Source organism: Musca domestica, unplaced genomic scaffold (assembly GCF_030504385.1).
Source record: "Musca domestica strain aabys unplaced genomic scaffold, Musca_domestica.polishedcontigs.V.1.1 69, whole genome shotgun sequence".
Classification (NCBI taxonomy): Eukaryota; Metazoa; Arthropoda; class Insecta; order Diptera; family Muscidae; genus Musca; species Musca domestica.
Genome location: NW_026712380.1, coordinates 3,326,383 through 3,344,647, shown reverse-complemented (window position 1 = coordinate 3,344,647; position 18,265 = coordinate 3,326,383). Strand labels below are relative to the sequence as shown.

Genomic DNA, 18,265 nt, shown 5'->3' with positions numbered 1-18,265 from the left:
TCCCAGACATCAATAGAAACCTCAATATCAAATTTCGGGGTTCCGGCTCTATTCCTTCACCCAATATCCAATTTAGTACCACTTAGTAAATTTAGAACAATTTAAGCACGACTTTGCAAAATCACCACCAGATCACAATACCAGATACCAAATGTGGGGGTTCCAGCTCCTTATATTCACCCAATACCAAATATAGTACCATTCAATAATTTTTGTACAACTATAGTACACATTTCCGAGACCACCTTTATATTTCCAGGCTACACATGAATACCAGCGACTATAATAGCAAATTTCAGATGTAATGCACTATCTGTTCACCCAATACCAAATTGGACCAAATATAGTACTATTTAGTACTTTTCGGACACTTGTAGTAGACATTTCCAAAACCACCTTCATATCTCAATCCTAGATACCAACAACTACTTGAACATCAATGTTTATGATTTTATCTCTATCCCTTCTCCCAATACCAAATGTAGTACTATTTAGTACTTTTCGTACAAATTTAGAAAAAAATTTCCGAAACCACCTCCATATGCCCAGGCTAGACATGAACGGCGACCCTAATACAAATTTCAGATTTCATGCACTATCTGTTCACCCAATACCGAATTGCACCAAATATAGTACTATTTAGTACTTTTCGGACACTTGTGGTACACATCTCCAAAACCACCACTTTATCACAAAAAAAAAAAAAAAAAAAAAAAAAAAAAAATTCCAGCTTTATGTACCAATTAGTACAGTTCTACACATTTCTGAAACCCCACCTTCATTAACCATACTTTCCAACCTTGATTTTCATACCAAATTTCAGGTTTTTACCTCTATACGTTCGCATAATACCAAATGTTACCATTTTAGAACTTTTCGTAACCTTTAAGATCGAATTTCCAAAAACCTTTTGCTACATCTATTCTGCACTCCATCAGTGACTCCCATTTCAAATTTCAGATTTCTAGCTAATTCCGTTTGTCCAATGCTAAGTATTGAATTTGTAGTACATTTTAGTACTTTTCATACCCTTTTAGTACGAATGACCCTCGTGCAAAATTTATAGATTCTAGCTTCAACTGTTTCGCCTTGTTGTTGATTCTAGGTCAGCCGGTCAATACTCTTTTATATATAGACAACAATTTTTAGTAGGATTGTTCATAACATCCACCCTAATGTTTACTTTAAGTATTAGCTTTTATGCATTTGCTTCGTTGTTGAATTTATTTTCAATTTTCAAAATATGAATTGTATTTATAAATATTCACACCATTATAATGTTATACAAATTTAAGATAATACGGTTCTCGACAAAAATGATAAGCGAGTATTTGATGATGCATTAAACACTAGCTCATGACACAAGGCCGAACTTTTCGACGCCAGCAACTGCATACAGCATTTGAAAACAATAATGTTTAATTATCACTTTCACACGCCGCTGCGGATTTGCAATGAAAAAAATATAATTAATCTTTAGTTCCTTGGGTTATTGGTTCTCAAGAAACAAACAAAAATATAATTAAGCTGTATATCAGACACTTCGGCAAACACCGACAATACAAATCGATAATGGAAGATTTACACCCAGGCAACAGATAACAACAAATCAAAGTGTCACCCAGTATTCAAAGATTAATAACAGGCGTGACATATCAGAACTCTTAGGAATCGAAAACAGAAATTGACTCAATTATCAAAAGCATCAAATGGGCATCACCATTCGCCTGACACATTCTGAATGAAGCTGATTATGGAATTCCATTTTTAATTAGCATACAATGAGAGTCGATCGATGGATGGTTGGATGAATGAATGGAGAAATTCCAAGACAAGTCTACGTCGCATCGATTTTATGCAAATTTGTGAAACAAGTTCTGCAGGGCGTTCATTTACCCCGTTTTAACTGGGTTATGAAGTAATAATTTCAAAGGATGTGCGGCGCATGTGGTCGTCTGGGCCAACAGCAGCTAAAAATAAACCTTAAGTGAAAATTTATTGACACTGAATATTTATTGGAGGAGGATGGTGTCTGGTAAAATTGTGTAAACAAGGATAATAACAAAATGTTTGGCATTACATTTGGTATTTATTAAAGGAGAACATATAAGTCGATATTGTAAATGTATAATTTTTAAATTAAATAATAAACAAGTTAAAAAATATCACTCGGTTTTGTCGACCGATGCATAACCTCAGCCAATGTTTGATTATTCAAATATATTTTGAATTCTGCTACAATTATTCAAATTGTTGACCCTCTATAAAGTAGGTCCCAACGTAATATATGGCCCAATATTGCCCGTTTCCTATCGGTCCTAAACAAATACGATATAAATATTGTGTCGTGCCAGGTTGAAGGATTATATTGATTACTTCCTACACTTTTTGATGATATTTATTTTTAGAAAATGTTGAAATGTGCCTAAGGTACCAGATATAGTCTGCTGAAGTATTCCATTTTCATACTTCATCAAATACAGATAAAAATATTTGTACGGGACCTGAGAAATCATAAATTCCATATTCATCTCTGAGATGAGGCTGAGAGAAATATTTAGGTATAGAAAGTTGTAAAGAATCGCAAGTTTATGACAGATAAAGGTATTGAAAATTGTGACCCTCTGTGGGTGAGGTCTTCACAACAGATCTTGTGATAACCAAAATGTGTGTATCTATTAAATTTGAAGAGAGTTGGATGCTTATTTTGTTTTTCGTTCGTTTTGTTTTTGAAAATCTTAAATCCTATGTGGTGGAGGTATTAGAAAAAATGGTCTGATCTCTGCCATCTTTATAACAGATCTTGGGTTGATGGAAATATTGAGATATACCAAGTCTGAATTAAATCGAATATTAATCTCAGGTTTTATGAGCTTCATGGATATTAAAAATTCAATCCTTTGTGGGGGAGGTACCAGAAGCAGTAGATCAATGTATCCCATATTCACAACAGATCTTATGTTAGTAGAAATAATGGGATGTGTGAAAATGAAGAGGCCCGGATTTCGGATTTTATAATAGTTTTGGTCATTCAAAACGTTGACCCTTTGTGGGGGGCGGTACCAGAAGGAATGCTTCGATTTCTACAATCTTTATAACTGATGTTGTCTTGATGGATATATTGAAATGTACCAAGTCTGAATGGAATCGGATGTTAATTTCGCTCTATATGAATTTCATGGATATTCAAAATGTTGACCCTTTGTGGGGGAGATACCAAAAGTAGTGGACCGATATATTCCAACTTCACACCAGACCTTGGGTTAATAAGAACATTGTGATGTATGTAATTTGAAGACAATCGAACTCTTATATCACATTTTATAAGACTTATAATTATTCAAAATTTCCACCCTTTGTGGGGGAGGTACTTGATGGAGTGGACCGATATTGTACATTTTCTCTTTCTGTACAGTAAAATATTCCTTTTGAAAATATCGACCTTTTTTGGGCGAGGTATCGAAAGGAATGGACCGTTGTTGCTCATCTCCGAACTCTATCTAAGTTTGACAATAATATTACGATATACAAAGTTTGTATCAAATCGGATACTCCCTTCGACAGACTGACGGGTATCCCTAGATCGACTCTAAATGTCCAGAAACGGATGTGGTATAATTTGGTATTTGAAATTCATAATGGATACTAAAGCCTAAGAGAGAAAATTGTCTGTGCAGGTCCACGTCGTCGTATAGCCCCCATATAACGGTACCTCCAGATATTCGGTATTTTATGTTTTTAGCGAAATAATTCACCGGAATTGTTATATAATTGTAGTTCCTTATGAGTACTACAGTCTATGATAGAAAATTGTCTGTGCAGGTCCACGTCTTCGTATAGCCGCCATATAACAGGTCCACGTCGTCGTATAGCCCCCATATAACGGTACCTCCAGATATTCTGTATTTTATGTTTTTAGCGACATAATTCACCGGAATTGTTATATAATTGTAGTTCCTTATGAGTACTACAGTCTATGATAGAAAATTGTCTGTGCAGGTCCACGTCTTCGTATAGCCGCCATATAACAATATCGCCCGATATTAGGTACTCTGATGATTTTAGCGACACTATTCACCGGAATTGTTTCAAATTTCGTATTTGAAGTTCGCAATGGATACTACAGCCTATGACAGAGAATAGTCTGTGCAGGTCCTCGTCTTCGTATAGGCCCCATATAACAATACCTCCCGATATTCGGTATTTTGATGATTTTAGCGACATTTTTCACCGGAATTGTTTCAAATTGCGTATTTGAAGTTCGTAATGGGTACTACAGCCTATGACAAAAAATTGTATGTGCAGGTCTACGTTTTCGGATATGCCCCATATATCAGTACCCCCCCCCCCCTTTATTCGGTATGTTGACGAGTTTAGGTACAATACCCACCGAAATTGTTTGGGACGATGTATTTGAAGTTCGAATTGGATGCTACAGCCTGTGACAGAAAATTGTCTATGCAGGTCCAGGTCTTCGCACAGCTCCGATATAACGGTACCTCCCATTATGCGATATTTTGATGATTTTAGCTACATTATTCACCGTTTAATATGGCAATGACTTATGACAAACAATGCTTATGTAGGTCCACGTCGTATAGACCCCAATATAGCGGCTATATTTGGTATTTTTTAAAATTTAACAGCATTTTTTAGGGATTTTATTTTTTGAAAATTTCCAAATTCGTTCCAAATGGTGGAGGGTATTCAAAGTTCGGCTACTTTTTAAATTGTTTTTTTTTTTTTGGAAAATTGCCAAATCCGTTTCAAATGTTGGCGGGTATTCAACTTGTTTTGTTTACAGTGTTATTTTGCATTAGATTTTTTTTTTGAAAATATATGTTTAAAGACATATATATCATTATATATTGATTTATATATTTGTCATGCTATGGTATGCAATGCTATTGTCTTTTTCTGTTTAATAACAACCGGTTAAATGACTTCCAATCGTAATCTTACTCTGACAAAAAAAAAACCCAAACGCTGATCTTAATGCTCATCTGTAACAAATTAAAAAAACGCGACGGTTGGCGACAGGTGTTTTTTAGGTCATACATACATACACACACATCAATAAATGCGCAAATATGCAATTAAATGTAATTTGTGTTGTGATTACAAAGTCATAACGACTTCCGAATTAATGTAAATTTTTCAAAACGGAAGGATAAAAATAGAAACAACAATTAAATGGTGTTTTAGGATCAATTGGTGATTAAGAGACAAATAAATTATACAAATTCATACACGTTGCATATGTTTATATATTTAAAAAAATTAATATGTTATGTATACCTTCCTCCTATTCATTTAGACTTAAATTGACAACATTTGCAAGTTTATTGTTTTGTTTCTTTTTTAGTTTATTTGTGTCAATATTAATACTAACTATACAATTAATTTATTTAATGATAATGTAAATTAGTTAATAAATAAAAATAATTATTTGTTTTTGACTCATTAACATAATTATTTTGGGGTATTATCATAATTATATTACAAAAGGGTGAAAGATCCATAATTATTCACCAATAAAATTAAAATGTGAGCAAATGAAAAATGTTTGAAAAAATACACACATTTGTTTATGTCTTTATCATCTCAAAGCAAAGCATTTAATCTACTAATTTACATTAAAACGGAATTCATTAACATTTTTGAAACGGCATTGCTGTTGAAGTGTTTATTGAATAACCCGTTTCGCACCGATATTATAGCTTTTGAATTGGGCATGTGAGTCATATGATTTGTTTTTTTATCAGAGTAAAATTATAAGACAAATTAGCCAATTCTTTCCGCTTCTCATAAGCACACTATCTATCTAACAAATTGGCATAGAGGGCTGTAATTCTGTACACATATGTTGTTTGTGCATTCGGGCTAGTTTAATATATCCTAACTACAGGGTGAGATAAAAAAACTGCAACAAAGTCAAACGACATAATTTTTACAATTTTTTAAATTTTATTGAATAAAACCAAAAAATGTCGGAAATAGCATCAACTTTTAGAACAAGTAAGCAAAGGCTACTGTCGAGCGGGGCCGACCGTTGAATACCCTACAACACTATAATAAACGATACAATTTATATAGGCGAGATACTCGAGATTCCACAAGATATTGTGACAAATTATAAAAGAAAACCATCAGGTTTCGTTCTCTAATTTTCGAATAATAGCAACTTAAACTAATTTGCTCATTTCCAATTTATTGGTAGATGTTGCACTTAAATGGTCTTCCTAGATCTGGAACCAATATTTCCCAAAGACCTCTCAGAAGTGGCAAAAGATTAACATTTGTTATTGGTTTTTGACTGAAACGCATCTATATGAGATACAGACATATGACTATATTCTTCAACAAAATCAGCATTAACGAAATAGTCAGAAGTGCGTCATTCCTGTATTTGTGAATTCTCCAAAACTGCTTGGCTTTTGCAATGTCCGGTAACCCCCATTCAAATGTGCGTGAGGATCGGGCGATAATTACGACCTGCTGACAATTTTGCAGTTTTTTGGTCCATTTCAACCCCTAAATATATAGCGATCATCTCCAAAAAGAGTAGGCTTCTATTCTGACCCTAATCTTATCCCCATGCAAAATTTCGTAAGGATCGGGCCATAAATGCGATCTGTATATGATATCCTGATATCCTAACTACTTAGTTTTGTTAGCTGTAGAAATATTACCAAATGTTTAATTCAAAATGAAAGTATGCCAAAATTATGACAAAATTGAAGAAATATGAGAAAATTTTACAAAATCAATATTTTCATCTTTAGAGAGATATTTTTATGCGATTTTTTAGACATTTTATCTTTCCTGCCAAGAGGCCATTCTGAATTAATGAGAACAGTCGAAATCAGTTCAGCCGTTCTCGACATATAAGAGATCTTTCAAGCATATCTTCTTTGATAGACATATATATCGCACATATTTTGCTATATATCCGATTTGTTGGATGTTAACATCAATGTAAAGATCAGGAGTAACCTTGTCATGGCTTTGTGATTTCGCCGCGATTTAAAATAGTCGCGGTTTAATGAAAAAATTTGAATTTTTTCAACACAAAAGTTATGGTCTATTTTACCCGCTAAATATTATCCGATGACCACCCAAATTGGTAGGCTTCTTCTCCGCCCTAAACTCTAGCTACATGCGAAATTTCGATTCGATTGGTCTATAATTGCGACCTGTATAGCTACTGCAAAATCCGACATTTTTATAGTATTTGGTCCATTTCAACCCCTAAACATTTGGCGATCATCTCCAAAAGAAATAGGGTTCTATTCTGACCCTAGCCCCACCTCCATTCTAAATTTCGTGAAGATCGGGCCATAATTGCGACCTGTAGAGTGATTACAAATTAACATGGACAGACGGACAGACGGACAGACGGACGGACGGACATACATAGCTAGATCGACTCAGCTCGGCGAGCTAGGAAGATCCATATATACTTTCCTATGTGGGAAACCAATATTTCGAGGTGTTACATAAATTCTGGCCCAATCAAACTTATAATACCCCCAACACATAGTGTTGTAGGGTATAATAAGTTTTGATTTGTTCAAATTGGTCACCTTTGGCATGAATTATGGCCTTCAAACGGTCAATGAAACCATCACACGCTGCCCGAATATGGCTCTGCGGGAATTTGGCCCATTCCCGGCGAAGCGCTTGCTTTTTAGTGCCAACCTTACTTTCCAAAATACTCCAGACACAATAGTCCAACGTATTGGTATCCGGAGATTTTGGTGGCCATTGTGCGCTGGAAATGGAGCGAGGAACCTCATTTTGTAACCATTCTTTGGTGGTGCGTGCTGAGTGCGATGGTGCTGAGTCCTGTTGGAATGTCCAAGGTCTGCGGCCAAAATGTTTGCGTGCCCAAGGCTTTAATACACCCTCCAGAATATAATGAGCTGTCACTGGAAAAATTTTAACAGCTGTCGGACGAGTAGCTTTGAAATGACAGCTGTCTGAAGTTGGTTTCACTTTTTTCATCAGCGTGGCATCAGAATAAATTTCGACTATTATCTCGAAAATATTCTGGAGAGTGCATTAAAGCCATGGGCACGCAAACATTTTAACCGCAGATCTTGGGCATTCCAACAAAACTCGCACTCAGCAAGCGCCACCCAAGAATGGTTACAAAATGAGGTTCCTCGCTTCATTTTCAGCGCACAATGGCCAACAAAATCTTCGGATACCAATCCGTTGGACTATTGTGACTGGAGTATTTTGGAAAGCAAGGTTGGCACTAAAAAATTCCAAAGTGTCAATCACCTCAAGCAAGCGCTACGCCGGGAATGAGCAACATTCGGGCAGCGTGTGACGGTTTCATTGGCGTTTGAAGGCCATAATTCATGCCAAAGGTGACCGATTCGAACAAATCTAAACTTATTGTATAATTTAATGTTATATCCGACATTTGTTGCTTTCATTCAATAAAATTTTAAAAAAATGTAAAAATTATTGCGTTTGACTTTGTTGAATTTTTTTTTTATCTCACCCTGTAAGTCTCAGAATAATATATCAGCTTTGCCCTAGACCCAATCACAAATTTATTACCATTCTACGCATGTCGAAAACCACCTCCTTCTCTCCAACCTATACAGCAACAGTAACCTCGATACCAAATTTCAGAATTCTATCTCAATCCCAACATCCAACGGGACATTTTCTGGTATTTTGCACTTTTCGTGCGTTCGTAGTATAAATTTCCAAAACCACCGTCTTCTCTCAAAATCACCTCCTTCTCTTCTCTTAGATACCAACAGAAACATCAATGTCCATCCATTTTGGGATTTTAGCTCTATCCCCTCATCCAATACCAATTTAGTAACCTTTAACTTCTTTCGGGCAGTTAAAGTACACATTTTCAAAACAATCTCCATATCTCAACCTCAGATACCAACAGTTACCTTAATATCAAATTTTAGAATACCAGCTCTTTAATTTTCGCCATTACCAAATTTGGCACCATTTAGTACATATCTAGTACGCATATCCAAAACCAGCTCCTACTCTCAGCCACTGACACCAACAGTGGCATCTATATAACATTGCAGGATTTCGGATCTATTCCTTTACCCAATACCAAACATAGAACTATTTTCATGCATTTCCAAACCACAGCCAAATCTCAAACACAGTAGAAATGTAGTACTATTTAGTACTACTCGTACAAGACCATCTCCATATCTCAATTCCATATACCAGCAAAGACATCAGTATCAAATTTGATGATTCCGCCCCTAAACCTTTACCCAATACCAAATTTAGTACTACTTACTACTTTTCGTAAAATATAGTACATATTTCCACAACACCGCCAAATCTCAAGCGCAGGCATCATCAGTAATCTAAATATTAAATTTCAGAATTGTAGAAATACCCAATTCACCCAATATCAAATGTAGTTCCGTTCAGTACTTTTCGTACAATTATAGTACACATTTCCGAAACCAACTTTAAATGTCCAGGCTACACATGAACAGCGACCATATTACCACATTACGGATTCATGCACTATAAGTTCACACAGTACTAAATTGTACCAAATTTGGTACTATTTAGTACTTTTCGTGCCAACGGAGTCCTCAATATCAAATTTGAGGATTCCAGTCCTATCCCTTCACCCAATACCAAATTTAGTACCATTTAGTACTTTTCGTACAAATATAGGACGAATTTCTAAATTCAACTCCATATGTCCAGGCAACACATGAACAGCGTTCCTTATACAACATTTCAGATTCCAAGAACTATATTTTTACCCATTACCTAATTGTACCAAATATAGTACTATTTAGTAATTTTCGTGCACTTGTGACACATATTTCCAAAAGCACCTCTTTATCACGGACCTAGCACCTATCACAGGGACAATAATACAAAATTTCAAAATTATAGCTTCATCTATTCACCCTAAACCAAAGTGTCCCAAATTTAGTACCATTTTAGTACAGTTCGTACACTTAGTACACATTTCCAAAATATATAAACTTACTTTCCAGCCTTTATTCTCATACCAAATATTTAGCTCAATCCGTCACGTAATACTGAATGGTACTAATTTAGAAGTTTAGTACCATTTTAAAACTTTTCATTATCCTAATGTTTAATTTTCAAAAAAAAAAACTCTTTGGTACATCTATCCTGCACTCCATCGGTGACTCTCATTCCAATTTTCAGAATTCCATCTCCATCGGTTCGACACAATTCTAATTTGTACCAAATTTACTAAGCCTCCTACATACCCCAATCATACACTCCCAAAGTAATTTCAATTCCAAATTTTAGGATCCCAAATATGTAGGTTCGCCCAAATACGAAGCTGTACTTTATTTAGTATATTTTATACATAAAAGTACAAATTTCAAAAAACTACCCACATATTCGAAAGTAATCTTATTTCCAATTTCAGGATACCACCTCGATTAGTTCACCCAAATCCAAATTGTACCAAATTTAGTACTTCTCGTGCACATAAATATAAATTTCGAAAACTTTCTCCATAACCCAATTCTACACTCCACCAGCAATGTTAATTTCACATTTCAGGATTCCAGCTTCATCCGTTCCTTCAAATTCAAATTGTACTAAATTTAGTACCGTTCAGTGCTTTCGTGTACACTTCCAAAATTACCTCCTAACATTGACTCTACTTCTCAACCTTGATTCCCATTCCAAATGTCAAGTTTTTAGCTCTATCTGTTCACATGATGCGAAATGGTACCTAATTTAGTACATTTTAGTACTTTTCGTACACTAGTGGGCATTTTCAAAAACCCTTTGGCCAATCTATCATAAAATCCATCAGTGACCAACAAACACCAAGGGTACCATATTTAGTAACTTTTAATATTTTTCGTACAGCTCTAGTACGAATTTAAAAAAAAACAAGTAAGCAAAGGCTACAGTCGAGCGGGGCCGACCGTTGAATACCCTACAATACTATAATAAACGATACAGATTATATAGGCCAGATACTCGAAAGAATTCCACAAGATATTGTGACAAATAATAAAAGAAAATCATCAGGTTTCGTTCTAATTTTCGAATAATAGAAACTTGAACGAATTTGCTCATTTCCAATTTATTGGTAGATGTTGCACGTAAATGGTCTTCCTAGATCTGGAACCAATATCTCCCAAAGACCTATGATCTCTCAGAAGTGGCAAAAGTTTAACATTTATTATTGGTTTTTGACTGAAACGCATCTATATGAGATACAGCCATTTGACTATATTCTTCAACGAAATCAGCCTTAACGAAATAGTCAGAAGTGCGTCTTTCCTGTATTTGTGAATTCTCCAAAAAGACACTGGAATGGATATTTTCGTATTTTGTCTACAAAAGTTGGCAAACTATTTCACACATTTAATATTTTTGGATGACCATCCAAAACTATTTTGCTTTTGCAATGTCCGGTATCCTCCATTCAAATGCGATCGGGCGATAATTACGACTTGCTGACAATTTTGCAGTTTTTGGTCCATTTCAACCCCTAAATATATGGCGATCATCTCCAAAAAGAGTAGGATTCTATTCTGACCCTCATCTTATCCCCATGCAAAATTTCGTAAGGATCGGGCCATAAATGCGATCTGTATATGATATCCTGATATCCTAACTACTTAGTTTTGTTAGCTGTAGAAATATTACCAAATGTTTAATTCAAATGCCAAAAATATGACAAAATTGAAAAAATATGAGAAAATATTACAAAATCAATATTTTCATCTTTAGACAGATATTTTTATGCAATTTTATAGAAGTTTTTTCTTTCCTGCCAAGAGGCCATTTTGAATTAATGAGAACTGTCGAAATCAGTTCAGCCGTTATCGACATATAAGAGATCTTTTAAGCATATCTTCTTTGATAGACATAGATATCGCACATATTTTGCTATATATCCGTTTTGTTGGATGTTAACATCAATGTAAAGATCAGAAGTAACCTTTTCATGGCTTTTGATTTCGCCGGGATTTAAAATATTCGCGGTTTAATGAAAAATTTTGAATTTTTTAAACACAAAAGATATGATTTATTTTACCCGCTAAATATTATCCGATGACCACCCAAATTGGTAGGCTTCTTCCCCGCCCTAAACTCTAGCTACATGCGCAATTCCGCGTCGATTGGTCTATAATTGCGACCTGTAGAGCAACTGCAAAATCAGGAATATTTTCAGTTTTTGGTCCTTTTCGACCCCTAAATATTATGCGATCATCTCCAAAAGAAATAGGGTTCTATGCTGACCTTAACCCCACCTACATTCTAAATTTCGTGAAGATCGGGCCATAATTGCGACCTGTAGAGTGATTACAAATTAACATGGACAGACGGACGGACGGACATACATAGCTAGATCGACTCAGCTCGGCGAGCTAGGAAGATCCATATATACTTTCCTATGTGGGAAACCAATATTTGGTGGTGTTACATAAATTCTGGCCCAATCAAACTTATAATACCTTTAACACATAGTGTTGTAGGGTATAAAAACAGCCTTATCTGACCCCTTCGGACCCTCAGCCAAAATTTCAAGCCCCAACCGATTCGTTTAATCGTTGATGAAGTCAGTCAGTCAATCACTTTACTCTTTTGTTAATATATATAGGATTTCAAGAAATCTCTGAGCAAATTTTAATCAACATTTCAAATTTTATGTCAGAATTTTCCATAAAAATTCAAAATTTTGAAGAAAAAAAAACGTACCAATTTCATTTACGCATGTGCTCTGAATTTACAGATACCTCTCTCCCCAAAAAAAAATACGTTAACAAGGAGTTACAACGTTCTAATTATTGGCAACAGAAATTTCAGATATTTACATAAAACTGCAATAAAGATATCTCGTAAGTCTGAACACAAATCTGTATCCAAAAATAAACAAAGAGAACTTTTAACGTTCCTTCTCGCTATAACTGGGTAAAGATTTAATTAAATTAAAATTTTGCGTACAACAACAAAAACAACATTTTAGCAAACAAAAGATTTGCGCAAGCGTATAAATGCCAATGGCATTATCCAGAAATGATGCAGTCGATGAAAATTATTCGTACAACCTCAAAGATACGACTACAGCAAGCGAGGATAAACATGAGTATTTTTGTGATTTTGGGTAAATATATGATGACGACAATGAATATTATTTTGAAATTTTAAAATTGTCCCTTAACTCTTGATTATTTTAGGTCTTCTCTGTATGGGTATGGCTTGGGGCCAAGAGGATGTGTCCACACCCTCAACGGTAATTCAGCCACCACACCATTTCAGTCCAAAATTTGCCAGGCAAGCTGCAGACCTCGCCGAACAGGTTAAGGAACGGGCAAGACAATTGCAGGATGAAGTTGACGAGGTTGTGGCCACCACCCATAGACCCCACCAGTTCAGTGAGAAGTTTATACAAGAAATTGAAGCACTGGCCAAACAAGTAAAGGAACGTACAGGTCTAACAGTGGAGAGTACTTCGGTAAAGCCTCATCAGTTCAGCGACAAGTTTGTGCAACAAGTTGAGGCATTGGCGCAAAAAGTTGCCGAGCACAACCGCAAACAAGCCGAAAACGCCAAGGTAACAGCTGAAAGCCAGCAACACCAACAAGTTGAGGCACTGGCCCAACAAGTCAATGAACATATGAAGAAAATGCAACAAGTTGTGCCTGCCATGCCAAAGCCCCAAGAATTGAGCGATGAATTTGTGCAACAAGTTGGCAAATTAGTCAAAATGGTAAAGGAACATTTCCAAAAAATGAAAGATCAAATATCAACCTCCAAGGTTAGTGATAAATTTGTGCAAGACATTGTTTCGTTGGCCCAACAAGTGGAAGAATATGCCAAAAAGGTCTCACAAGTCCATGTTCCCTTGGCACCGGAAATTGTAGAAAAAATTAAAAAGGTAGAGAAACAGGTCCAACAGGTAATGCAACAAGTTGAGCAACATGTTCCCCTGGTGCTGCAACATGTTATCCAGCAGCAGCAACAACAAAAACAGGAAAATGTTGTTTCCCATGTTCAACAACATGTTGCCAATCAACAAGTTGTGGAGAAAAAAGTTGTAGATGTTCCCGAAAAAGTTGAAAAAGTTGTTGCTCAAGTTCAACAACATGTTCCCGTTGTCGTTCAGCATCATGTTTCGAACCAAGTTGGAAAAAATGTGGTCGGCAATGTAGAAGTTCCGGACAAAGTTAAGGATGTTGTGTCCCAAGTTCATCAGCATGTTCCTATTGTGGTTGCACATCATGTTGCCAGCCATGTTCAGGCAAAGGAAAATAAGGTAGTGGATGTTCCAGCTGTTATTCCAAGTGTCGTTGAAAAGAAGGTGGGAGAAGTTGTGGTTCCTGAAAAGGTTAAGGACATCGTATCCCAGGCTCACCAGCATATACCAGTTGTCGTACAACATCATTTGGCCAACCAGGTTGTGGACAAGAAAGCGGTGGAGGTCCCTGAAAAAGTGGTTCACCAACATGTTCCCGTAATTGTCGGCCATGTTGAACCAAGCGAAAAGCAAGTTGTCCCAAGTGTCGTGGGAAAGAAGGTTGTTGCCGATGTTCTTCCCGAAAAAGTTCAAGATGTTGTAGCACAGGTTCAGCAACAGGTTCCAGTTGTTGTGCAACAACATGTAGCCGATCAGGTGGTGGAGAAAAAGGTTGTAGATGTTCCCGATAAGGTCAAGAAAGTTGTTGACCAGGTCCAGCAACATGTACCCGTTGTCGTCCAGCATCATGTTGACAAGCAAAGAAAAGTTGACGATGTTCCAGTTGTTGTCCCAGTTGCCGTTGAAAAGAAGGTCGTTGAAGTTCCTGACAAAGTTAAGGATGTCGTCGCTCAGGTTCATCAACATGTCCCAGTTGTGGTGCAAAATCATGTGGCCAATCACGTGGCTGAGAAGAAAGTAGTGGAAGTCCCTGACAAAGTCAAGAAAGTAGTTGATCAGGTCCAGCAGCATGTACCCGTTGTTGTTCAGCAACATGTTGACAAGCAGAGAAAAGATGTAGATGTTGCAACTGTGGTTCCTGATGTCGTCGGAAAGAAGGTTGTTGAAGTTCCTGACAAAGCCAAAGATGTGGTCTCTCAGGTACATCAACATATTCCAGTTGTGGTGCAAAACCACTTGGCCAATCACGTGGTTGAGAAGAAAGTAGTGGATGTACCCGACAAAGTCCAAAAAGTTGTCGACCATGTTCAGCAACATGTTCCCGTAGTCGTACAGCATCATGTTGCCAGCCAAGTCAAACCCACAGAGAAAAGTGTTGTGGCGCCCGAAGTAAATCAACAAGTTGTTGACGAACAAGTTGTCGTTTCCCCAGTTGTTGTTAAGAAACAGGAACGTCAAGAAAAAGCTGTAGGCAAAGGCGTTGTTTCTCAAGTGGGCCATCATCATGTCGTGCATCAAGGACCCTCGGAAAAACCCACCGTTGTACAAACCGTTTTACATGTACATCCCCATAGCAAAGCCACCGGTGTCCAACCAAAATCCCCCGCAGAAGTTATTGTATCACAAATTGAGGAGCATCTGCCTCAAGTCATCAGACATCATCTCGAAACACACAATAAGGTGCCACATGTTCCCGGTCCCCATACACCCTATGAGGTTGTACATTCGTATGTGGTCAAGGACAAGGCCACCAATGAAATCAAAAGCATCGTTTCCAATATTCGTTCACAAAATAAACCACGAGTTCATTTAGAAGCATAAGTTAAATCATCAAAAGTTCATCTCACATCGAATCCGAACATTAGCAATAATACGCCATCATTTCATGAAAGCCTGTAGTCGACATTTCATAAGAATTTTATAAAGTTTTTGAATCTTTTATTTTTCAAAAAATATCGAATAAAAGTGTAAAAATATCGAAATTATTAAATATTGAGTTAAAGTTTTATTTGGAACCCAAAAACCATGAAGTTGGTGAAGATGAGTGGAAGCCACAAGCAAATTTGAAATTTTAGAGTAAAGATTAGCCAGAAAAAGTCAATGCTTCGTGCGGTTTTTGGATTGACTGGTGACGTTACTGGACCTTTCGAAACCAATCAATTGGCCGCCTAGGTCTTTCGATTAAACGGCTTTAGACTATTTTGATACACATTTACCTAAAACCAAATATAGTAACATTTAGTACTTTTCGTACAATTTAGTACTCATTTGTACTATTTAGTACTTTTCTTACAAATATGAGACGCATTTCCAAACCACTTACATATTTCAATGGAAACCCGCGTCGCAGTGGCCGAAAAATGGCTCGTTAGCTGAACATATATTCCATTCGCCAAATATTGAAAAATGAGCTCGGAGTAAAGCCATTGAAATTCCTAAAAGTGCAAGAACTTACACCACAACAAAAAGAACATAGACTCAGAAGAGCTATTCGCTTGGCCGAAAGTGGTGGTTGTCCAGCAAACAAAATGATCGTGTTTACTTGCCAAAGAGGTCAGCTGAAAATGTGCACCTTCGGTTGGCCACCAGAACTCAAGCGCCGGCCATGGTGATGGTGTGGGCCTCCATAACAGCCGATGGTCGCTCTCCGCTCGTATTAATCGACCGTGGCATCAGAATAAATGGCGAAAATTATAGCGAAAATATTCTGAAGGGTGTATTAAAGCCTTGGGCACTCAAACATTTTGGCCGCAGACCTTGGACATTCCAACAGGACTCAGCGCCATCGTACTCAGCAAGCGCCACCCAAGAATAGTTACAAAATGAGGTTCCTAGCTTCATTTCCAGCACACAATGGCCACCAAAATCTCCGGATACCAATCCGTTGGACTATTGTGTCTGTAGTATTATGGGAAAGCAAGGTTGGCACTAAAAAATACCAAAGTGTCGATCACCTTTTGCTTCGCCGAAAATGGGCCAAAATACCGAATGGGGCAAAATACCGCAGAGCAACATTTGGACAGCGTGTGACGGTTTCATTGACCGTTTGAAGACCAAAATTCGTGCCAAAGGTGACCAATTCGAACAAATCTGAACTTATTGTAAAATTTGATGCTTTCCGACATTATTTCTATTTCGGTAAAATTTAAAAAAAAAAATGTAAAAATTATGGCATTTGACTTTGTTGCAGTTTTTTTATCTAACCCTGTATATCGAAGCTATAAAAAACCTGAACCGATCTCGATAAAATTCGCCGGAGGTATTTTCGAGCTGTATCTGTTGTCCGGTATCAAATATCCTTGTTGTGGAGTGCATATTACGCATGTGAGGGACTTTTACACCAAATCGGCTGAAGCATATATATATGGGAGCTATAGCTGTATCTGAACCTATTTTTACCAAATTTAAAGTACTTGTTTTTAGGATGAGTTCAGTCAAAATTTCCAAAATTCAGTCAATTTGGGCTAATATCACTAAACCTTGTCTGATCCGATTTCAATAAACAGAGGTGTTTTTGAGTTCCATTAGTTTCATTTGATACTTTATCACCAAAATCGGTTGAAACATACATATTTTGATGTACTTGCTTCTAGACTGAATTCGGTTGGATGTGCCAAAATTCAGGTCATTTGGACTGATATTGGTCATTTGGTGCACAATTAACCCGAAATCGGTTGAAGCTATATGGGAGCTTTATCTAAACCCATTCTCACCAATTTCAATAGGATTCGTCCTTGGGCCAAACAAATATTGTTTGGAAAATTTTATATCAATTGAATTATAAATGCGACCTGTATTTTGTTCACAAAAATACTTGGACAGACGGACTGACAGGCATAAATCGACTCAGAAAAAGATTCTATGAAGATCCTCAAAAGTAAACAACAAATGCACAAAGACATAATAATACCCTTACCACTATGTGGTGTAGGGTATAATAATTTTGTAGAAAATATGACTAAAACGTAAAAAATACTCGAAATTAGTGTATAACAAAAACCGACCCAGATGATCCATTTTTAAATCAATGATTCTGAAAATAATTCAAATATCTATACAAAATCTAATAACTCTACATTGCGAAATATTACTCAAAATATTGGAGTCTTTATGACGTATAAACCAAAATCTTTTCTAGGGGTTTGATTTGTAAACGAAATAATATCAAGTCAAATAACAATATCTTATGCTGAAAAAATTGCCTGTTGCACAGTGAAGTTTAAAAAAAAAACTCTGACCATACAGTTTTTTATAAATCAAAATTGGTGATAGTACATATTAAGTATAAACATTCTTTTGTTTAGAAACTCATACTGGAATTTGATCTAGCATATTACTTTCTTTGATAATTTCCCCAAAAAAAGAAGTATTAAAGTA

The 18,265-nt window shown here is 36.4% G+C and overlaps 1 protein-coding gene across 2 annotated transcripts; it reads left to right on the top strand.

Moving 5' to 3' along the window:
* The first annotated feature begins 12,819 nt into the window (after positions 1-12,819).
* LOC101899187 (probable serine/threonine-protein kinase kinX) lies at positions 12,820-15,858 on the top strand. 2 transcript variants are annotated; one of them, XM_059129845.1, is made up of 3 exons: positions 12,820-13,135; positions 13,209-13,531; positions 13,622-15,857. In XM_059129845.1, the coding sequence occupies exons 1-3, from the start codon at positions 13,048-13,050 to the stop codon at positions 15,707-15,709; spliced, it is 2,499 nt and encodes an 832-aa protein (XP_058985828.1). In that variant the 5' UTR covers positions 12,820-13,047; the 3' UTR covers positions 15,710-15,857. The 2 variants fall into 2 exon arrangements, with proteins under 2 accessions (XP_058985828.1, XP_005185856.4); XM_005185799.4 differs by having other exon boundaries at positions 13,209-15,858.
* The last annotated feature ends 2,407 nt before the right edge of the window (positions 15,859-18,265 follow it).

Excerpts from the sequence above, each read along its gene's own strand:
- LOC101899187 (XM_005185799.4), top strand. The coding sequence starts at position 13,048 with ATGATGCAGTCGATGAAAATTATTCGTACAACCTCAAAGATACGACTA. Across the intron at positions 13,136-13,208 it reads GAGTATTTTTGTGATTTTGG|GTCTTCTCTGTATGGGTATG; the intron begins GTAAATATATGA and ends TGATTATTTTAG.